The 23,903-nt window shown below is 44.6% G+C and overlaps 1 protein-coding gene across 4 annotated transcripts in view; it reads left to right on the top strand.

The window, feature by feature from the left end:
• Positions 1-23,903, top strand: part of ITPR2 (inositol 1,4,5-trisphosphate receptor type 2) — a 665,265-nt gene that overhangs the window by 106,397 nt on the left and 534,965 nt on the right. For all 4 annotated transcript variants that reach the window (XM_033951965.1, XM_033951964.1, XM_033951967.1 and 1 more), the window contains exons 5-6: positions 10,973-11,131; positions 20,034-20,132. In XM_033951965.1, the coding sequence (XP_033807856.1) occupies positions 10,973-11,131; positions 20,034-20,132 (258 nt within the window). The remainder of the gene's footprint in view (positions 1-10,972; positions 11,132-20,033; positions 20,133-23,903) is intronic.

Raw genomic sequence — 23,903 nt, 5'->3', positions numbered from 1 at the left:
GTATTTGCTTGAGTTTACTTCCAATTCTGTTAGGGATGGTTTTTTGTCCTTCTCTAGTAGTAGGAATTTAGTTTTGTCCGTGTTCAGCTTCAACTTATGATTTGTCATCCATTTTTCTACTGTTTCCATTATGGTTTTCAGGCGTCCTGTGGAGATGGGGTCGTGGATGTCGAATGGAAGGAGGATGGTTATGTCGTCCGCATAGCTGAATGAAGTTATGTTTAGGGCATCTAGGGTGCTGCCTAGGGAAGCAATGAATAGGTTGAAAAGTGTGGGAGAGAGGGGAGAGCCTTGTGGCACTCCGCAGGGGTTAGACCATGGTTCTGATAGAATTTCTTTTGACTTGACTCTATATGTTCTTGTTTTAAGGAAGCCTTGGAACCAGTTGTGCACTTTACCTGAGATTCCTATTGCGTCTAGAATCTGGAGAAGTATGGGATGGTCCACTAGATCGAAAGCCGCTGAGAGATCAAGTTGGATGATTAGCAATCTGTTTCCTTGGCTGAGGTGTCTTCGGGCTATGTCTAGTAAAGATACCAGAAGAGTTTCTGTACTGTGGTTAGTTCTGAATCCAGATTGGGATGGATGTAGGATGTTGTGGGCTTCTAGGTACATGGATAGTTGTTGTGCTACTAGACCTTCTATTATTTTTACGTATGTAGGGATAGAAGCGATTGGCCTGTAATTTGACGGGTTATTTATTAGACCTTTGGGGTCTTTCAGTATAGGGGTTATTATGATTTCTCCAAGGTCTGGTGGGAACTGGCCTTCCCTGAGTGTGGTTTGCAACCACAACGTGTAGCTAGCTTTGAAGTTGGTGGAAGCTGTTGCTAGTAGGTATGATGGGCAGTTGTTCAGGTCGCATGAGGACTTGCAGTATTTTTTATATAGCCTGTCCAGTTCTGACCACTGGGTTGTAGGGAAATTGGTCCAGGACCTGTCTGCTGAGATTGCTTCATCTGTTGTGGGTTTTATTAGAATATCTTCTATGTAGTTTTGTGAGTTATTGAATGTTGTTCTGATTGTGATGATTTTATTTTTGAAGTGATCTGCTAGTTGAGAGGCTGTTGGTGTTAGGTTTCCCTGGGTGGCTAGGCATGGTTTGGTATCGGTGAGGTTTCTTACTAGGTTGAAAAGTTTTTTTGTGTCTGGTTTGTCGGTGCCAATGAGATTCGAGTAATAGTCTTTTCGTTTCTCCTTCAGTTTGATTTTGTATTGCTTGATTTGGATTTTCCATTCTGTTTTGGTGTTATCTTGTTTCTGTTTTTTCCATGCCCTTTCTAGTTGTCTACATTTCCTTTTTAGATGTAGGAGTTCTGTGTCAAACCATTTGTCTGATTGTCTACATATTTTATTTTTTGATTTTAGTGGTGCTAGTTTATTTAAGGTCGATTCGCTGAGAGACCGCCAGGTATTTATGAATTCACTAGGGTTGCTGGAATCTATTGCAGGATCCACTGCTCTCCAGAATGTGGTGGGATCGATTTTCTGTCTGAACGTAATGCTTGTTTTGGGAGGAGTGGGTTTATTTTTATTATGCTCCCAGTTGACGGTGAAGTTATATTTATAGTGGTCCGACCATAGGGTGGGGTGTCAGGCGCCGTTGGTGATTTTGATATGTTGTGTGTTGAGATTAGGGGATGAGTATGCTGCAATATCGAGTTGATGACCTTTTTCGTGTGTTGGTTCTGGGTTGAGGATCTGGTACGATAGGGTTTTGAGGTATGATAGAATTTCTACTACTTGTTTGGAGGTGTGGTCTTCTAGGTGAAGGTTTAAATCTCCGAGGATCAGATTATTTGTAGAGGAAAGAGAGTTCTGGAGGATGAACTCTTCTAGTTCTTGTTTAGTGGTGTTCCATTTTCCTGGGGTGATGTAGCATAGAAGGCAGTTTAGATTTCCTGTAAGTGTGTTATCTGAAAGTTGACAGGCTAGTAGGTCTACGTGAGGTGTGGAGTGCTTGGCTAGTACTTTGATGTTGAAGTTGTTTTTTACTATGATTGCTAGCCCTCCTCCTCTTTTGTTGTCTCGGCATACTAATTCAATTTTGTATCCGTTTGGACAAATTTCAATAATGTGAGTGTCTGTGTCTGCTGTGAGCCAGGTTTCAGCAAGGAAGAGGCATCCTAGGTCATCTTTAATTAGCCAGTCTTTGATTAGTTCTGTCTTTGGGCTTACTGATCTTATATTTAGGTATGAGCATGCTATTGATGTGGTTTTTTTGAGAGGGATAGGGGTAGGAGCTATATTTGTGAGTATTTTTTGTGATGTCTGTAGTCTTTGCGAGCTTGTCTTGGCATTTGTTGTATGTCTTTTTCCCCAGATTGAGGGTATGCTTGTATGGCTGAATGATGAACAGGGGATTAAGGTTCTTGGGGTTTGGAGTTTCCTGGTTTGTAGGAAGGGTTTGTGTGGTACTGTGATGATTGGGATTGATTGTGTGTGGTATCCTGCTGTTTTCCATTTATCTGTGAAGAGGGAAAGCAGTAGTAGGGCGAAGATGAGTTTGGGTGTACTTGTATCCATTGTGTGAGTGGTAGAGAGTGGTTGTTGTAGGATTTGCTGGTACTTTTGAGGGCCTTAGTAGTTAGATTTCTAGTTAGTGTTAAGTTGCTATTCTCACTCACCTCAAGTTAACTTGTGGTGGCAGCTTAGGTTAGCGCTGTTATTTTAAATGGCTCCCTTGCTGGGCAGGAGAGGGGCGGAGCAGGGCTCCCACGCTGACCTCTCTCTCAGGATCGAGTCCGGCTAGCTGTGGCCTCCTGCTGGTGTCTGGTCGGGGGCCCGAAGTGAGACTGAGCGCCGTTAGCGCTGATTTTTTAAAGGCTCCCTTGCTGGTCAGGAGAGGGGCGGAGCAGGGCTCCCACGCTGACCTCTCTCTCAGGATCGAGTCCGGCTAGCTGTGGCCTCCTGCTGGTGTCTGGTCGGGGGCCCGAAGTGAGACTGAGCGCCGTTAGCGCTGATTTTTTAAAGGCTCCCTTGCTGGGCAGGAGAGGGGCGGAGCAGGGCTCCCACGCTGACCTCTCTCTCAGGATCGAGTCCGGCTAGCTGTGGCCTCCTGCTGGTGTCTGGTCGGGGGCCCGAAGTGAGACTGAGCGCCGTTAGCGCTGATTTTTTAAAGGCTCCCTTGCTCTCATGCCTGTTTCTCTTGTTGACTCTTTAATAAACATGATTTAAAAAAAAAAAAGAGCTCCTCCTCCTCCTGATTTGCCTTTTCTGTCGTGACGGAGTAAGTTATATCCTGGTATAACCATATCCCATTCGTGGGACTCTGAGAACCATGTTTCTGATATCGCCACCACATCCAGGTTGGCGTTCCTTATTTCTGTTTCCAGTTCCAAGATTTTATTGCCCAAGCTACGGGCATTAGCATATATGGCCGTCTATTCTTTCTGTTTGCATGGAGTGTGTTCTTTCCTAGATAGTTTGTCCCCTTCAATTATGCCTTTGTCGCTCTTAGTGTTGCTTGTGCCTCTTTCAATAACCCCTGCAGTACTCATGTGATTACTTACCTCAGGCTCCAAGATGGAGTTACTTACCCTACTAGTGTGAGAGTGGGTCCCCTCCCCCAGCTCACCTAGTTTAAAGCTTTCTGGAGCAGGTGAGCTAGACGTCTTCCCAGGACGTTCTTCCCTCTTCTGGTTAGGTGTAGCCCATCTGGTCCCTGCAGCATCTCTCCGTGGTCCAAGAAGCCAAAGTTCATTTCTTTGCACCATCCCCGTAGCCATTGGTTTGTCCTCTGGATCCTTTCTTCTCTAGCTCTTCTCTTGTCTCTTACTGGTAGGATGGAGGAGAAAACCACCTGTGCTTCCATCTGCTTCAGCTTCATCCCTAGGGCTCAAAAGTCTTCCGGTATCTTTTCCAGTGAGTTCCTGGCTGTGGATGAGGAGCATTGGGTAGTGGTCTTGGGGCTTGATAATTTTTCCTACGCAGGTGGTCACATCTTGGATCCTGGCTCCTGGTGGACAGCAGACCTCTCTTGATTGTAGATCTGGTCTACATACCGGTTCCTTGGTTCCCCGCAGAAGAGAGTCCTCTATGACAACCACTCTGCGCTTCTTGGAGGGGTGCTGAATTGTTGCTGCTTGAGTTGGGGTCGACTCCTGGATGTCCTCCTGAATATCCTCCTGAGTTCCGTTGACGGGTCCTTCTTGTAGGAGTTGAAATTTGTTGCTCAGAGTAATTTGTGGTGTCAGTGTGAGGTTGTGCTTGCATGAAGATAATGAAGAGGAGGACCACCTTCTGTGTTTGCTTGCAGAGGTTACTAGTTGCCAGGTGCCATCGTCTCGAGTCTCTTCTTGTACCCCAGTTGTTACTTCCAATGCTGAAAACCTGATCGGTTCGGGTGTCTTGAAGATGGATCTGCCTTCGTGCACTGGCTCGGAGTCTTGAGACAGTTCTTGGAGGACTTCATCGATGAACGCCTCACTCTCCCGGATACTTTTTAGCTACCGCACTTGTTCCCTCAGACTCGTCAGTTCTTGCAGGATGTCTCTGTTGAGCTGTTGCTGGGTGTGCTCTTCTGTCTGCACAGAGACCGAAGTCTTCAGCTGGGGCTCAGCTTCGGTTTGCACAGAGACCTCTGTTGTCCGTCGGCGAGGGGGGGGGTCTACTTTGGTCTGCACGGAGACTGTGGTCTTCATCTGGATCTCTTCGGCAGCCGGAGCGCTGGTTTTGATTGCAGTCTTGGTACTTCTAGTCTTCCCTGCCATTGCTGAGCTGGTCTGGCTGTGTATTTCCGCTGGGCACTATCTGCTGCTGGCTATGTGTCTCTGCTGGGTGTTTTCTATCGCTAGCTGTATGCTAGTTGGACTGCCCTCTAGCTTGTTAGCTCAGTCCGCCTTCTACTTTGTTAGTCTGTTCTTACCTTGCTGCCTTCTACCTTGTTAGTCTGTTCTTACCTTGCTGCTTCCTAGGTGTCCTTGAGCTGACGAATCAGCCTTTCTTAAGGCCCTTCGCAAAGGTGCTCTCGCTAAGGCGAGCACCTTTGCCACTTGCCTTTGTCGCGCGCCGAACGGCTGCGCGCCGTTGGCTCGCCTCCTTTTAAGTGGGGGAGCCCGGGCGTTGACGCTCCTCTGACGCATTGAGGGTGGGCGGAGCTTCCTCTCGCCGCTACCCGAAGCTGCCTGCCTTCTTCCTTCTGTCTCTCTTATCACCTTCTCCCTTGTCTCTCCCTCGCTTGCCTCCTGTTCACTCGCACGCGGCTCTCGCCTTTTTAAAGCAAAGAGCCATTTTATCCTAAACCGCATAGGTCTATATCTGATGTAACTTGGAATGTAAACCGCTGAAGTCAATATTTGATGCACATTTAACACAACAACAAAACTTCAAGTATTACAGAAAATGAAGAAAAATAATTTAATGAGACTTTTGATGCTGCATTTCCTAACAGAATTGTATCTTATCCATTTTTCCCTTTCTCCCCATGTACCATCACTCCCTCTCCTCCACTCCAATGTCCATTTCTCCCTCTCTTCCTCCTCTCCACCCCTGTAACAATATCTTCCTCTCTCACCACTTTCATCCCTCCTGCAACATATTTCTTCTCCTCAACTCCAACCCCAAATATTATGCTCTTTCTTTCTTCAATGGGTCAGCAGTGATTTCTGCAACTGCCTGCCGCTAAACTGGAAGCCTCTCCTCTGTTTCATCCTGCCCAGGAAGAAACAGGAAGTTCTGACTGAGGGTGGGATGCGGCACAGGAAAGACTTCCGGGTTAGCAGCAGGCAGCTGTAGGAATTGCTGCCGTTAACCTGTTGAAGCAAGAGAAGATCCGCAGCCACGTGATCAAAGAGTTGCATGTGGCTCACAAGCCGCTGGTTGCCGACCCCTGGCCTAAACATTGGATCACTAGAAGGGGCGATTTTTCTGCAGGAGACATCAAAGCAGAGTTTACCTGCATCAGGAGTAAAGCCACATTTGGGGGTGTCAAATTCTGAAGTATCCCTTCTGTTGTCTGACAAGGCTTCCATGCTGTACAGCTATTATTGCCCGTTGGTATGTGTCAAACCTTTGAGCTTTCTCAACCTGAAATAGTTACTTAAGGATCTATCTAGATTGCAGTTCTGGATTTGAGTAAAGCCTTAACTGTTCAATATACTAATATAGGCTTTACTATTCAAGAACTTGAAAAGAAGGTAAATTAAAGTGAAACTGATATTACTCAATAACATAGCAAATCATTTCTATACCACATAACCGGTAAGTTCATTGTGGTTAATTGGTGAACAGATGTGTCTTCAATTGCTTTAGAAAATGAGTAAGACATGGAACTCAATAACAAACGTTTCAATTCCCTATCCCAGAAAGCCATCTGATAAGAAAGCAAAGATTGGTGGTGCTTTGTGTAATGACAGCCTTTGATAGATGGAAAATTTAAAAGACGGTGTGAACTACGTGAATGCTTAAATTGAGAAAAGGAAAATAATTTGGATAAGTACTGTATTTTTCGCTCCATAAGACATACTTTTATCCCCCAAAAAAGTAGGCAGAAATAAGGGTGCGTCTTATGAAGTAAATATACAAAAAAGCCCAAATTGGTGGTACCTTTAAATGTTGGAGATTGGTGGATGGCTGCATGCTGCTTGTTAGGGCCCGCGGTGCACAAGCGTGCTAATGCCTGGGCCCGGACACTTCCCTAATTGGGCCGGTCGCTGGTGCTTCACAGGGCTGCTGCCTGCTGATTACCAGGGGGGCCAGAGTCGCACAAGCACGCTAATGCATGGGCGGATGCCATTCTGAATGGCTGCCTCAGTAGAACTGAGCAACCATTCAGAAGTGGGCCGGCTGGGGGGCAGGGATTGAATTTAAATGTGCTGTGGGGCTATGTAAAAATGATGATTGTTTGGGGGGGGTGCTGGGTCGGAATTTAAAGGTGCTGGGGGCTTGGATTGAATTTAAATGTGCTGGGGGGATGTAAAAATGATGATTGATTAGGGGTGCTGGGACGTAATTTAAAGGTGTCGGGTATATATTAGTATACAATTTGGTTCAGAATGGGGTTTTTTCTTGTTTTCCTTCTCTAAATTTGGGGTGCGTCTTATGGTGAGGTGTCTTATGGTGCGGAAAAATACGGTAAATTGGTGCCATGCCGAAGAGGACTTTGCAACAAAGATGGAAAAAAAGGTTACTGTGATAAAAACAATGGCAGGTGCTTTAATGAAGGATAATATTTGGTTAAAATCAAAGCTGGAAACATTGGAAAAATAGTGTTAGAATTTGCAATTTAAGAATTCTAAATTTTCTGCCTTTACCTAGTTTTTGCTAAAGAGATTACTTAAGAGATTTTAAACATTCCTTCTGATTCCATTCTACCTATGGTGAAGATCAGTTATTTGCCACCTTCAAGGAAAATTGGCATTGCTTACCAAGCTCAAGAAATGGTATCTTTCGATCAGGAGTGTCAAAGTCCCTCCTCGAGGATTGCAATCCAGTTGGGTTTTCAGGATTTCCCCAATGAATATGCATGAGATCTATTAGCATACAATGAAAGTAGAGCATGCAACTAGATTTCATGCATATCCATTGGGGAAATCTTGAAAACCCGACTGGATTGTGGCCCTCAAGGAGGGACTTTGACACCTGTGGTTTAGATGTATCTGCTTTGTTGAATACATCTGAATCAGAAGCAGCCCAATCTGCTTCTTTGTTGGTTACATTTGCTTTGGTCTGTAATAAAGACTGGGTGCTTCAGCTTTGTTTTAAACATCAAGAAAAGCTCTTTCTGAATATGAAAATATAAATTTATTGGATGTTTCCAGAGAGACCCAAAGGACGCCAGCTATTTTGCAAATAGGGGCTCTGTTGTTAAAATTTTATTCATTATTTATTTAAAAATTTATATACCGAATATTAACTATACGGTTTACAAAAATTATGATCATAACAAGTTAAAGACCACATGCAGACACATTTGTAGAACAGCTCTCATAAAAAAAACAAACTAGCATAGGCAAGCGCTAACAAACAATTGATTTTTCAGCATTTTCTTAAAATTCATCCTCCCAGGACAATATTGCAAAATTTCAGGCAACGCATTCCAAAGCATAGCACCTGCCACAGACAGCATTGCTGCACCAATCCTAATATGTGTAGTGAAATATAGATTTTTTAAGTATGTTATTAAGATGCTACACAATTGTCTAACTTTATAACAAATAAGGGGGTAATAGAGGGGCAAGAAAGGACCTCTTCAATTCTGGTGGACACTGATCCCCAGTGAAGATCTCTCATTGAGAGTTAGTTGTTCTATGTTTGGAAGCCCAGATGCTGTTTTGATGGGTGGAGGCCTATCTTTTTGTGCTCTCAGTGGCACATGTAACAGAAACGGACAATGTGCAAGTGGATTTCCTTAACTGGAAGACCCTGGATCCTGGGGTGTGGTCATTATCTTAGGAAGCCTTCACCTGCATTGTGAATTGGTGGGGGCATGCGACATTTGATCTGATGGCATCGGCAACCAGCAAGAAGTTCTTCAGTCAAAGATATGAGCTAGGAAGCAAAGGCCTGTATGCCCTGGTGCAACCCTGAACAAAAACAGGTTTTCTTTACACCTTTCTCCATGGCCCATGATAAGCAGACTTCTACGCAGGATAATGACACACTAGGGACTGGTGATTTTAGTAGTATCAGACTGTCCGAGGTGACCGTGGTATGCAGACCTGGTCCGTCTACAAGGGATCAAAGTCTCAAACTTCCATGTCAACCACGACTACTTATGCAGGACCCAATTGCCCTGCAGGATCTAGAATGCTTTGGTTTTAGTGCATGGCTTTTGAATGCATGGCGCTAGCGCGTAAAGGCCATTCATATGGAGTGGTCTCTACCCTTCTAAGATGTAGAAAGAAGGTAAGTGTAGCAACATATGCAAAAGCCTGGAAGTACTTTGAAGCTTGGTGAGCTCTGAGGAGTGAGGACCCAAACTCATTGATCTCTGTGCTGCTCGCCTTCCTGCAAGAAGATCTGGAATATGGCTTAGTGGTTGGCTTCCTGAAAGTTCAGAATGCAGGGATCTCCTGTTTTGGGTCTAAGATTAAGAAGAGCATTGTTGCTACAAATCCAGATATGGCCAGATATATGAAGTTGCACCTCTGTCCTCTGGTGTGACCAGCATTGAGCTTTAATCTGGTCCTCCAGGTGCTGGCTAGAGCACCCTGAGAACCTCTGGAAAATGCTTCTCTGATGGACCTTACCATCAATACTGTGTTTTTGGTGGCAATTACCTACCTCAGCCTGACAAGTGTCGGAACTACAGATTTTGTCATGCAGATATCCCTTCCTCAGAATTTTGGATTTAGGTGTGGTCCTATGCACAGTCCCATCTTTCTTACTGAAAGCGGTTTCCAACTTTCACATCAACCAAGAAGTACGCTTGTTTGCCTTTACTCCCTCAGAACTGAGAAAGAGTGATCAGGTATTGAAATTATTGAATGTATGCAGACTCTTACTGTGGTATCTGGAGGTTACGAATGAATTTTGATTATTGGATCATCTGTTTGTATTGGTGGGGGCTGTCCATAAAGGCCGACCAGCCTTAAAAGTGACTATTTCCAGATGGATCCATATAGCCATTTCTCAAGCCTATATTTGAAGTGGAAAACATCCATCTATATCTGTGAAGACACACTCCACTAGAAGCAGAATTTTGGCAATATCCCCAAAAGAAATCTGTGGAGTGGCCATGTGGTCCTCTTTCCATATGTTCATGAAGTTTTACAGGGTAGACATGGCAGCTAAACAGGACTCTGCATTCGGATCTTCAGTTCTGTCAGCAGGCTCATTTGTCCCACCCTAAGCTCAGGATACTACTTTGATACTTCCCACAAGTTCAGGAATAGAGTGGTTTGTCACATTAGAAGGAAAGATTAGATTCTTACCTCGGTAATCTTCTTTCTAGTAAACAGACACTATTCCAGAAGCCTGCCCTCTCAGATGTTCATTTTCCCTGCTTACTGTCTCAAAGGTGCCGGGGAATCCGGTCATCTTGTTTCTTTCCTTCATCCAGCCTTGACAAGAATAGAGGATGCAACTGCTGCATTGAAGAACCTAGGGGGTATCTATAAAATCTCCCATATTCAAGTTGGTGACTTGTTTGTTTTCACCTTGTTATGTATTGCAAATGGTTAAGTTTTGTTTATCTATGTTTAATGATATGAGCAAAACAGACATGTTTTTTCAGGGAGCATCCCCATACCCCTCCCTATTCTATGTCCTCTTCAGGGCTGACCATATGCTTTGGAACAGCCTGAGGAATTGGAGGACAGTCCAGAGGGATGGGAGGCAGAACAAAAGAATGCTAATGAGGCTCCCTACAAGAATTCTCATGAGAAGGGATTGACTACTCCCACAAGTTCAGAAATATCAATGTCTGTACTAGAAAGAAGATTACCAAGGTAAGAACATAATCTTTCCATCATGGCTGAAAAACACCGTTTTCTTACCAGGGAAAGTGTCACAGTCCATCCAAGCATTGTAAATATCTCCAGCCCTCCATAATAAATTCTCCTATGAAGATAGACCTCTCATTCACAATAAATACCCAAGTCTCAAGCTCTGCCTGATCCTCTGGTTTGCACCCAAAAGGACAATCCTTTAAGTTGATATCTTTGGAAGTTACCCACCTGAGGGGTGACCTGCCCCCACAGCAGGAGTCACCTAAAAAGGTTTCTGTGGATGATATTGACATGGTGGAGCTTAACTGATGAATGGGTAAGTACAGCCATTAGGGTTTCATATCAACTTTCAGTAGAAATATTCTGAAAATCTGCCCTCTTGTAAGAATGAATCTGTAAAGTGGTTTGTGAACCACATGGTTAAATAATTTTAAAACTAGCTTATATGAGACTGAAGTTGGAGATGCAGTCTTGATGTCTAAAACAAAATGTTTTAAGCCTTAGGTGACAAATGGAATCATTTAAAAAATGGTGGTTATATATAAATATATATATATATTTTTTTTATTTTTTTTTTGCAGTTGCTGCACATTAAAAGCAACAAATATTTGACAGTTAATAAGAGACTGCCAGCTCTTCTAGAGAAAAATGCTATGAGAGTATCACTGGACACAGCAGGAAATGAGGGCTCTTGGTTCTACATTCAGCCATTTTGGAAGCTTAGAAGTGAAGGTGACAATGTAAGTAAATTTTAAATAAATCTAAGCAGAAAGTAGTTTACAGCACTGATCATTTTGTTTTAGCAGAATAGCATAAAAATCCTTATTTGCTGAACTCCAAGGTTGTACAGGTTGTTTTTACTTTAATTTAAAAGTTAATAGTAAGGAATTCCATAGTAATGGTGCTGATCCCTGTAACTGGAATTGAGATGCCGAGGTCAGGGTGTACTAAATTTCAATGGTATCTTAGAAGAGGCTAATTTATTCAGTACTTAAACGAATCACAGCCTCTTTTTTTTGAGGGGGATTGTTTGTATGCTTTATTTGGAGCCTAAGGCCCTGATTGGCTCAGATGTTTAAGATCCTTCCCATAAGGGTGACCTTATGCACCTGGGCCAACCGGAGTCTTAGGCCTTCTTCCCAGTACATACTGGGATCCCTCCGGCCAGCCTTGCTGATAAAGGTATGGGGGGTGGAGGTTGGGGATTTGGCAGGGTTCATCACTGAGTGGGCATCCCTCCTGCCGGGGTTTGTTTCGGGGGTGGCAGAAGGGAGTGGGCATCCCTTCTGCTAGCCAATGTGGTGGGATTCGGGGGGTTCCCTGCCATGACCGCTCAGCTGATTGCAGCAATGAAATTTTCTTGCCATGATCAGCTTAGCGGCTGCGCCTATTTGAAATAATAATAATAATAACAACTTTATTCTTCTATACCGCCATAGTTGAGAGACTTCTAGGCGGTTCACATTCGAAGAAGGCTGGACAATCAGTGAATTACAGGAGGCAAGAAGTGAGGGTTACATAAGAAATAGATAGAGGATATCAAATTACATTGTGAAAGATAGAGAAAATAGCCTTGAGAGTGGAGGGGCTTCTGTTTAGGACATGAATTTGTCAAATAGAGCGGTTTTAATTGATTTTTGGAATGTGCGTGTATTTGTTTCAAGCAGGCCTGGGCTGGGGTCTTGCACCTTCCTACCTACAACATCACTTCATATTACACAACCCCACAAGACCAACCAGAAACCGAAACATCTTTTCGTACCCAAAGATCACAGGCTGCAAATACAAATCCTTTTTGGACAGGACCTTCAAGTTCCAAGCAGGCAGACAGCAATCCTGGCTGAATAACTACATAAATAGAGCCAGTCTGACCTAGGTTAGCCCCAATGCCATATGAAGAGGCCTAGTGCACTGGAGAAATCTACAGTACGCTACATGTAAATCAAGCAGCTCATTTGAGCTATGAACTTCATGGGCAGAAAGCATGATTAGAGAGGTGCTGGGCTTGATATGTTGTCAGCTGGAATTGAGTGGACATAGCTTTTCCTTGGTCAAATGAAAATTATTCCTTGTAGAAAATAAAAGAAATTCTGTTACATTTCTGGATTCTGTACATGTGGTGATCAAGTCATTCCCGCAAACTGGACTCGCAGAAGTGAGAATACTTACAGCTTTGAACACCTTCCATATGGAGGTGGAGCCCAATGCATCATCCAGTTTTTCTTCTGCAAGTGAACTGTGCAGAAGTGTATCTGCTTTGCTTAGATTTTTTTTTTTTTCTTGTGTTCAAATTTCATTTTCTGAGGCTTCGGTGCCCTGAGACCCCGTTCTTGGGGATACTCTGCCTGGAAAAGGATGCAGATTCCACTGAGCCGGATTGCAGCTCCGCAGGGCAAGCTTTTGGGTGGATCCGGAGAACCAGCCTGCTGTGTTTCTTCTGAGCTCAGGGTCCATTCCCCTGAGAGCCAGCTCGCCTTCTGAGTTTTCTCAGTGGCTTGAGTACAGGCTGTAGGCATCCTGAGTAAGAACCCTCAGAGTATCAGGGCATCAGCTGCATGTTTACCCACCCCTGTCATGCTTTGAGGTTCCCTGGGGGTGGAGGTTGGTGTCGATCTGGCTGGCAGCCCAAAGATTCCTTGATTTTGAAGTCACTGGAAGTATCTGAGGCAGAAAGACCTTTCTACATTTTCAGCTGCATTGAAAAAAGCTGTAGGCAGGCACCTTTCAGAGAACTATGAGTACAGCCCAATTCATTCATATTGGAGAGATAGGGTGGGTCTGAAAATCCCAATTTTGAGAGTTTCTGGGGTTAGAGTTCATGTCTACCTCCAAAACCTCTTTTTCTATGTTTTTGAACTTTTCAAAAAGTCTCCATGGGCCGTTTTTGGTGCAATTTTACTGGCAGCAGCCATCTTGGATTTCAAATAATATTTTTTCCAAAAGCCTTAATCTGCCCCAAAACCCCCCTTGATTTTGCTCCCAATCAACTGGGATGAACTCTTCAGGGGTGAGGATGCAAATTCATGTAAAATTTGTGCCAAGTTGTTGGCAGAAGAGCGTCCGTGTACCAATTCTGGACCAAATTCCTCAACCTAATTTCCACCATTCCTAACCCTCCAAACCCTGAATCCAACTGGCACAACTGGATCACCCTCTCTGAGACCACCTACCACTCCCTAGCACCATTATCCACTAAAACTGTCTCCTACTCCCGCAAGGCCCCTTAGTACCTTCCATATCACAGAGAACTGAAGCAGAAATGTCGAATACTGGAACGCAAATGGAAAAAATCTAAATCCCCCACAGACGGAGAGTCCTGGAGGGTTAATATTAAGTCCTACAATACTGAACTAAAAAAAGCAAGGAAGAACTACTATGGTAACAAAATCTCCAGATCCAACAACCAAAGTAATACATTGTTTAACTTCTGGTGCTCCATATCCTCTAAACATGACGCTACCACACTCCCCTCCTCTCCATCTGCAGACGATCTAGCAAAATTCTTCAATGAGAAAGTCACTACCTTACGATGCTCGTTCCTACCAGCACCCTCTTACAACTCTCTGGTGTCCACCGACTCCAACCCTACTCTAACCGTCGCCAACCATATTCCATTCGACAGATCCTGGACCGCCTTCGAGCTTGTATCTGATTCCCAGGTCACTAAACTCTGCCTCAAGTTGAAATCCTGCAACTGTACCTTGGACCTTTTCCCCTCCTACCTATACGAGAAAATTCCCACACAAGCCATCTCATCTCTCACCAAACTTATAAATTCTGCCTTACTTTCAGGCCTATTTTCTGCAGAAATGGGACACATTGCCTTATCCCCACTACTGAAAAAAGCTGATCTAGACCCCTCCACACCATCCAGCTATCGCCCAATAGCAAATATTCCTCTCCTGACCAAGTTGCTGGAGTCCATCATATCTACCCAACTTTTTTCCTATCTTGAGAGATTCTTCATTCTCCTACCCTACCAACATGGCTTCAGACCCAACTTCAGCACCGAATCCCTATTGGCCTCATTAATCTCAAAGGTCCAACAACTTCACTCTTCAATAAGTTTGCTGTTCTTCTTCAATTCGACCTTTCTGCAGCTTTCGACATTGTCCATCATGATATACTAATTCTCCAACTTTCTGAAATTGGCATAAACTCAACAGTCTTAGATTGGTTCTCAAAATTCTTACGTTCCCGCTTCTACTTCGTTAACATGAATGGCTCCTCATCCCTCCCATAGAAAACGATTTGTGGAGTTCCTCAGGGTTCACCTCTATCCCCGATTCTTTTCAATGTTTATATGTCCTCCCTGAAACTCCTCCAACTGTCCCCCTTGGAAACACTTTACACTTACGCCGATGTCAACCTTGTCCTCCTCGAGACCAACTCTAACCTCACCAATCTCTCTGAGAACATCTCTTCATGAATATCGAACCTCCAATCCTAGGCCCTCACTGTACAAATGAAACTAAATGAGACCAAAACAAAACTACTTTGGCTCGGCCCAAAATTAGATCAGCTACCCACCCTCATCCCACTATCCTCTGGCACCACATTGCAGCTTGAGCACTCAAGGAAAGTTCTGGGCATCATCATTGATTCTATACTGTCCTTCAACGACCACCTTAACTCCTTAGTAAAAAAATGCTTTTTCAATCTTCACATGTTAAGGAAAGTGAGATCCTGCTTCCATCATCAACACTTTGCTGTCCTCGTACAATCCATCATTCTTTCCAGACTGGATTACTCCATCTACTTAAGCTTAACAAAGAAAAGCCTTCATAGACTCCAGCGGTTAAACTAATCTTCGCAAAAAGCAAATTTAACCACGTCTCCCCGCTTCTGTCTAAGCTTCACTAGCTCCCAGTAATCCTTAGGGTTCACTACAAATGCGCCTGCCTAATCTTCAAGTCTCTACACGGCATCCTGCCTCCCCTTTTTCCACTATCTTGGAACTCCTCTAATCCCAACACCACCAGATCTACTCAAAAATTCAAACTATCCTTCCCCTCTTTAAAAGGCATATCCCATACAGGAAAATTAGGGACTTCCCTCTTCTTCAAGATCACCGAACTCTGGAACAGCTTTACTGCCCCGCTTCGGAGCCTGACCTCCCTCCAACTCTTCCGAAAACATTTGAAAACTTGGCTTTTCTCTAAAATGTAATGACCCCTCCCTCTTCGTTATACTAAGTCCCTCTAAACTTCTCTTTACTAAGTCATTCTACTTTTCATTGTAGTTCCTTTCTATATCAATTCTTGTAAGCCGTGCCGAGCTCTACTTCTGTGGAGATGATGCGATATACAAACTTAAGGTTTAGTTTAGTTTAGTTTAGAGCCTCAGGCTTAGCCTCATCCTTGTCCTCCAGGGCTGGGGAACTGCTATGGGTCTGTGACACAGGTTGAAAATACCACCTACATAAGAACATAAGAACATAAGAAATGCCATCTCCGGATCAAGTTTCAAGTTTATTAGGATTTTATATACCGCCTATCAAGGTTATCTAAGCGGTTTTTACAATCAGGTACTCAAGCATTTTCCCTCTCTGTCCCGGTGGGCTCACAATCTATCTAACGTACCTTCGGTCCATCAAGTCCGGCGATCCGCACACGCGGAGGCCCTGCCAGGTGTACACCTGTCGTAATTTATAGTCCACCATATCCTTACATGCCTCTCTTAAGGAGATATGCATCTAGTTTGCTCTTGAAGCCTAGGACGGTCGATTCCGCAATAATCTCATCTGGGAGGGCATTCCAGGTGTCAACCACTCTCTGAGTGAAGCAGAACTTCCTGACATTAGTCCTGAACCTGTCCCCCCTTAGCTTCATTACATGTCCTCTAGTCCGTGTCAAATTGGACAATGTAAATAATCTTCTCTGCTCTATTTTGTCGATTCCTTTCAGTATTTTGAAGGTCTCGATCATATCCCCACGCAGTCTCCTTTTCTCAAGGGAGAATAATCCTAGTGTTATAAGTCTGTCCTCGTATTCCAGTTTCTCCATACCCTTCACCAGTTTTGTTGCTCGTCTCTGCACCCTCTCCAGCAGTTTTATATCCTTCTTTAGGTAGGGAGACCAATGTTGGACGCAGTATTCCAAGTGTGGTCTGACCATTGCCCTATAAAGCGGCATTATAACTTTCTCCGATCTACTCGAGATTCCTTTCTTTATCATGCCCAACATTCTATTTGCCTTCTTTGCCGCTGCCGCGCATTGTGCCGACGGCTTCAGGGTCCTATCTATCAGTACACCCAGGTCCTTTTCTTGTTCACTCTTCCCCAGAGTTGCACCTGACATTGTATACTCGTATTCCTTATTCTTATTGCCTAAATGCATTACCTTGCATTTCTCCACATTGAACTTCATCTGCCATTTCTCCGCCCATGTTTCTAACCGACACAAGTCGCTCTGGAGTTTCTCTCTATCCTCCTGCGATCTGATCGCCCGGCATAGTTTTGTATCGTCTGCAAACTTGATGATCTCACTGGATGTTCCTTCCTCCAGATCATTGATATAAATATTAAAAAGGATCGGCCCAAGTACCGAGCCCTGGGGTACACCACTAGTCACCTGAGACACTTTTCTCACGATGATGTGAAGCAGAGGTGTTTAGCATCTAGGGACCCTGCGAGAGCCCAGTCGGAGGGCTTGCAGGCTTTAATTACTTCACCTGCACAAGTCTTCTCCCAGTAATTTGTGAATTTTGTGTGGACAGCCTTTCTGACACGTCCAGGACAGGTGGCATGGCCTATGGGCACAGAACCATCGACCCAGGAAGCATCTTTTCCACTGGTGTCTGCTTCTCAAGTAAGCAAGCTGGTCCCTGGCTCCAGTGACCTTTTGGCTTAAGATGCATTGGATGGTATGTCAGATTTCATGCCATTTTTGTACCAGGATTTTGACTCAGTCCTGGATGATGCCAGTTCCCTGTTCGCGCCTGGTAGCCGTGAGGCCTCCGTGGCTCCTGACCAGGGGAAAGATCCTTGTATCCACTGCCTCTTCAAGTCAGTCTCTGTCCACCATTTTATTTCTGATGCAGTTTCATATTTGAAGCTGGAAGCACAGCCCTCCACTTCCCACTAAACAGTCATGAGTCATTTCAGCGACCAGACCTGTTTCTTTCCAGTGCATCTGAACATTACTGCCCAGGTTAAGGAACAATGGGAGGTTCTCGCGGTTGACTAAGGCCATAGCACAACTTTATCCCTTGGCAACCTGAGTTCCAGCAGCTCTTTACCTAGCCAAAGGTGGATTCAGCAATCCCTCAGGTCATGAAACATACTGCTCTCCTGAGCGAAGGCAGTGTTCTGCTGAAGGTGCTCAGGACTGAAGGGTGGACATGATTTTTAAGAAACAATTTGAGGATCTTGTTCTGGGGATCTTGGCTGCCGCTGCTTCTTGTGCTGCGCATTTCCAATTTGTGACTCTCCCATTTGGCCTGGTGACAGCCCCCCCTCCAATATGTTCACCAAGGTTATGGTGGTGGTTGCATAGGGATTCCAGTTCACCCCTATCTGGATGATCTGCTAATTGGAGTACCGTCCAAACAGGAGTGCTAACTGATGGTTCACCAAGTAATGGAACTGCTCCAGCGTTTGGGCTGGATTGACAATTTCAGGAAGAGCCATCTGGACCCGATCTTCCCATGTCCTGTCAGCGTCCTTCTTCTCCCTTTGTCTTCCCCATGTGCTTTCAGTATCCTTCTCCCCCCTCTGTCTTCCCCATGTCCTTTCAGCGTCCTTCTCCCCCCCGTCTTCCCCATGTCCTTTTAGCATCCTTCTCCCCCCTCTGTCTTCCCCATGTCCTTTCAGCGTCCTTCTCCCCCCTCTGTCTTCCCCAGTTCATTTTAGCGTCCTTCTCCCCTCATCTTCCCCATGTCCTGTCAGCGTCCTTCTCCTCCCTCTGTCTTCCCCATGTGCTTTCAGTATCCTTCTCCCCCTCTGTCTTCCCCATGTCCTTTCAGCATCCTTCTCCCCCCTCAGTTTTACCCATTTCCCTTAAGTGTCTTTTCCTCTCCACTCCACCTTTCCTCCCTTTCTCCCTCCCTGCCCCTTACCTTCATGGCGCTTCCCCGCCCGACTGACAACAAAACAGGCCCGGTCCGACAAACCTCCCTGACCTGAATCCAGCTGCTGTAAGAAACATAGAAACATAGAAGATGACGGCAGAAAAGGGCTACAGCCCATCAAGTCTGCCCACTCTGCTTACCCACCCCCTGTCTATGCCCTAATGACCCAATTTCCTTATCTTGACCCTCGTAGGGATCCCACATGGGTATCCCATTTATTCTTAAAGTCTGGCACGCTGTCTGCCTCGATCACCTGCACTGGAAGCTTGTTCCAATGATCAACCACTCTCTCTGTGAAGAAGGTAATTTAGATTCACTGCTACAGGGCAGGGAGTTTTGTCGGACCGGGCCTGTTGTCGGTTGGTCGAGGGAAAGCGCCACGAAGGTAAGGGGATCTTCTAGCTGGCTCTGCACCCCCCCTAAGGCTGCCCCGGGGCGGACCTTCCTCCCCCCCCCCTTGGTACGCCACTGCCTTGAATTTATCCTACCTGCCCTGCCGCAGCACATAGCCGACTGGAAGTCTTCCCGATGTCAGTGCTGACGTCGGAGGGAGGGAGGGCTTTGCTTAAGCCCTCCCTCCGACGTCAGCACTGACATCGTGGAAGACTTCCGGGTCGGCTGTGTGCTGCGGCAGGGCAGGTAGGGAAAAGAAGACGAGCCTTGCGGCTCAAGTGCATCCAAATGATCCAACCCCGCAGGAACCCCGCGACCCTAGGGGGCGTCCCCACAGGATCCCCGTGACCCAAAGGGAGAAGCCACGGGATTCCCGTCGTCCCCGTTCCCGTGCAGCTCTCTAGTTCATCTGCCTGTTTTTCAGTCCATGGGGTCTGACATACAGTGTTTTGATGAAGCTAGACATTCGCAGTGTTTTACTCCAGTGCTTGGTAAGGACAAATGTCTTTCGCCTTACTGACCATCTATTTGTGTTTCCCAGCCACTCCTGGCTGATCAAGCCAGCGTTTAAGGCCTCTATTTCTCAATGGATTTAGATGGCCATCTCTTCAGCGTATATTGCCTGTGGTAAACAGCTGGGAAGGATGTCAATTTCAGATCCTCCATCTTAAAGGCAAGCCCTCCCTAGACTCTGGGAACTGCTCTGGTATGTCCCTATCATTTCAGGACCACTAGACACATTGCACTAGAAAGAAATATTAGGTTCTTACCTCAGTAATCTTCTTTCTTGTAGAAGTGTCTGGTGGTCCTGAAGCCACGCCCTGTGAATTGGTTTTGCCTGCCTTCTGCCTTAGGATTAGTCTGGATTTGAAGAATTCTTTGTCGCTCAAAGGAGCTGAAAGGATTAAAAAAAGAAAAAAAAAAGAAAAAGATAATGTATAGGAAAATCCTCAAGACCATACAATCTGGTTTAAGACTCTGCTTCCATACAATCTGGTTTAAGACTCTGCTTCCATACAATCTGGTTTAAGACTCTGCTTGATAGCAGGACATGCAAGCAACTTCGAGCTCTATACATGGTTAGCGCTGGTTGCACAAGTTTAGATGTTATGTAGAACAGGACACTACTAATGAAACATTTTTCTTTCTTGTGCTTAGACTTTTAATTTTTGCCTGCAGGTTGTTGTAGGAGACAAGGTTGTGTTGATGCCAGTCAATGCAGGTCAGCCTCTGCATGCCAGCAACATAGAGCTCCTGGATAACCAAGGATGCAAAGAGGTAGGTTTCCCTGTCTTCAAATAACTTTTGAAAATTAGGAAAAGAGATATTATTGGTTTCTGTGTTCCAGAACAGTTTATTTTGCATCTTCAACTGTATACCACTGTTAAAATTAATTTTCTATTTATCTATATGATACACCTTTTTATATAGCACATTATGATTGACTAAACCAGAGACATATTAACTTAGTAAATGACTGCAGATAAAGATAAATTCACATTTCCAGTATACCTAGTTATTTTGATCCACTCTGTTAAGCATATGTCCCAGCTGCCAGTCATTGAAGCTCAACTCAAGTTAGGATACAGCCTTGTATTGTAAACTTGTATTATAATTGTGTCAAATTGTAACCTGTTAACTATGACATCACTCATAACCAAGATGAGGAAAACAATCAATTTATGTGCTCCTGGATCAAAACCAGCACTCGCATACTAAATGAAATAGCCCAACTGAAAAAAAGAAGGAAGAGACCTAGGCTGGTTCGACCCAGAGCTCCTAGAGATAAAAAGAGAATTAAGAAAGCTAGAAAGAAAATGGTCTGGTCAAAATGGTCAAAACTAGGAACCCCAGAGACTAGAAATGCTTGGCACCAAAAGCTGAAAAGCTATAAAATCTCAGCCAAAGAAAAGAAAAGAACCTTCTACGCCAACATAATTGGTAACACCTCCATAAATAGCAGCAAACTTTTCAGACTGGTCCATGACTTATATGACATTCAATTTCACACAAACCTGACAGAAGAATCCACAGTGACAGCCAACAACCTGGCGGACCAACTTTGACACCAAAGTAAATAACTTAAGACACTCTATAAAGGATTCTCCAGACTCCCACTGGGACTACTCCATTCCACAAGACCTAGTCGCTGTCAAAGCAGACATGAGCTGATCCAACTTTAGTGAGACCGATTGGCAAACATTTAACAAATTCTACAACAAATACGTCAAATCATACTGCAGATTGGACACTTGCTCCCCAGATGTAATGAAAGCAGCCCCAATCATCTTCAAAGCCAAACTACTCAACTGGGTCAACCTACAACTAACCGCAGGAATATTTCCAAAAAACTTAGGTCAAATTGTAATAACACCCATTAAAAAGAACAACAAAGAACCACCCAACAACCTAACCAATTTCAGACCTATCGCAAACATCCCTCTCGCGGTCAAAATAATGGAAGGGAGAGCAAATGCTGAACTAAATTCATATTTAGACAAATTTAACTTACTGCACAACAACCAGTCAGGCTTCAGACCTGGTCAAAGCACCGAAACAATCATGGCCTCGCTACTCCTTCTCGCCCAAGGTACCAGCGCCATGATCCTACAACTGGACCTAAGTAGCGCCTTTGACCTAGTAGATCATACCATTCTTTTGAACTGCCTAGAAGCCACAGGCATCACAGGATACGCTCACAATTGGTTCCAGGGATTCCTCAGGAACAGATCCTACCAGGTATTCAAAGATGACAAACTTTCCCATAGCTGGAATAACAACTGCGGAGTACCTCAGGGTTCCCCCCTATCCCCAACCCTCTTTAATATCTACCTCAGCTCACTAGGAAACCTGCTACAAAGCCTAGGGCTCACCTTCTACATCTAAGCAGATGACTTACTGTAGTGATTCCGCTAACCGCCCTAATGTCACAATTCACCAACTCCTTAACCAACATCCTAAATCAACTAGAGCGCTGGATGATGGCCTTCAAACTGAAACTCAACACAGAAAAAACCAAATTCTTCCTGGCATCACCCAACGAAAAGATAAAAGAAAATTCAATTCACCTACAGAGCCGAGAATACAAAATTGACCAAACCATAAAGATTCTGGGGTAACACTTGACAAACACCTAACCCTGGAAAATCACACAAACCTACTGTTTAAAAAATGTATTTCGGTCCTCTGGAAACTTCGCACTATTAAAAAATTCTTTGATGAAAAGTCCTTCCGTTTACTAGTACAATCGTCCATCTTAAGCACCCTAGATTACTGTAACATCATATACCTAGGAGCTTATAAAAAGAACCTCAACAAGCTGAGATTAATTCAGAACACCGCGATCCGACTAATCCACGGTTTAAAAAACTGGGAACACATTACCCCTTATTATCAGAAACTCCACTGGTTACCAGCAGAATCCAGAGTCCTCTTCAAGTTTGCTTGTTTTTGTTACAAAGCTGTCTTTGGGATTCTTCCAACTTACCTAATCTCCCAGTTCTCCCCCAACGAGTCCAAGAGCACTCACAGAACAAACCTATTTAATTACCCCACCTTGAAATCTTACTAATACAAAAAGTTTCTAGATAGAATGTTATCATTCCAGGCAGCTAGGCTGAACACATGGCTTGGAAAGCCCATACTTGAGGCCACTACATAGGCAGACTTTAGAAAATCCCTGAAAACTCGACTATTTAACAAATTCTTAATTCCCATACCCAACTCTTCCTCGCCATGACCCTCTTCCACACCTCGCCCCCCAATCCAAGGTTTGAAACTAACTTATACATGAATCTCATGTACTGACATAATGTCTCTTTATTGTAACCCACCTGCACCCCATGTACTGACAAAACGTATCTTTATTGTAACCCATGTACTGGCAAAATGTATCTTTATTGTAAACCACTTGTATTGTAACCCACTTGTATCCCATGCACTGACAAAATATATCTTTACTGTAAACCACTTGTATCCCATGTACTGACAAAACGTATCTTTATTGTAAACCACTTGTATTGTAACCCACTTGTATCCCATGTACTGACAAAATGTATCTTTACTGTAAACCACTTGCACCCCATGTACTGACTAAACGTATCTTTATTGTAAACCGTTTGTATCCCATGTACTGTCAAAATATATCTTTATTGTAAACCGCTTCGAACTTCACGGTATAGCAGTATGTAAGAAATAAAAATAAACTAAAATAAATATAATATGTATGTTTAACCTGGCCATTCCCACTTTTGCTTTATGATTCAACCTTGTCAACAACAGATCTTCTCTATGTTTTCCCTCCATGGCCCATGATAGGCTGTCATTTGTGCAGAATAATGACACACCAAGGAAGGGTATTTCTAGTGGTGCCAGACTGGATGAGACTCCGTGGTATGCAGACCTAGTATTTCTACACTAGGGTCAGGGTCTCAGGCTTCCCTGTTAACCCCAGCTTCTCATGCAAGGCCCAATTGCTCTGCAGGATTCAGACCATTTTGGTCTTACGGCATGGCTCTTGAGCACCGGGGCTACTTGGGTGGCGTACATGTTACCATTTTGAGGAGTAAGAAACGGTTGACCATAGCAGTGTATGCTACCAGCTGCCTGAAGGATGAAAAAGCTGCAGAAATGGATTCCACAGAGGAGAGGGGGGGGGGGGGAATGGAAGGCACCCCGGACTTCAGGGAGTAGCCGTTTGGCCTGCTCCAAGATACATCCTGGTGGTGGGAAGTGCTGCTCCTGGTTCACGGCAGCCAAGAGCTGCTGCGCTGGGTTCTGGAGAGAAGTGCATGGCTGGGCACCTGCACAGCTTAGAGGGAACATTGCCCTCTACTCCAATGCCATCCAGTATCTTGCCCCCCTCACCTCCCCACTGCTGCTGTATGCTTCTTGAACCAGCAACAGTGGCTGTAAACTTAAATGCAGTCATTGCGGGTCCTTGCTGTACTTCCCCGTGGCTGGTGGCTCTCCTCCGGAATAAGGAAGTGACGTCGGAGGGTTTGGATCAGCAGCTATGTGAGGCGCAGGAAGGTCCCTTCTGACTGAATT

Source organism: Geotrypetes seraphini, chromosome 7, assembly GCF_902459505.1.
Source record: "Geotrypetes seraphini chromosome 7, aGeoSer1.1, whole genome shotgun sequence".
NCBI classification, from domain to species: Eukaryota; Metazoa; Chordata; class Amphibia; order Gymnophiona; family Dermophiidae; genus Geotrypetes; species Geotrypetes seraphini.
This window is presented reverse-complemented; position numbering and strand designations above follow the sequence as displayed.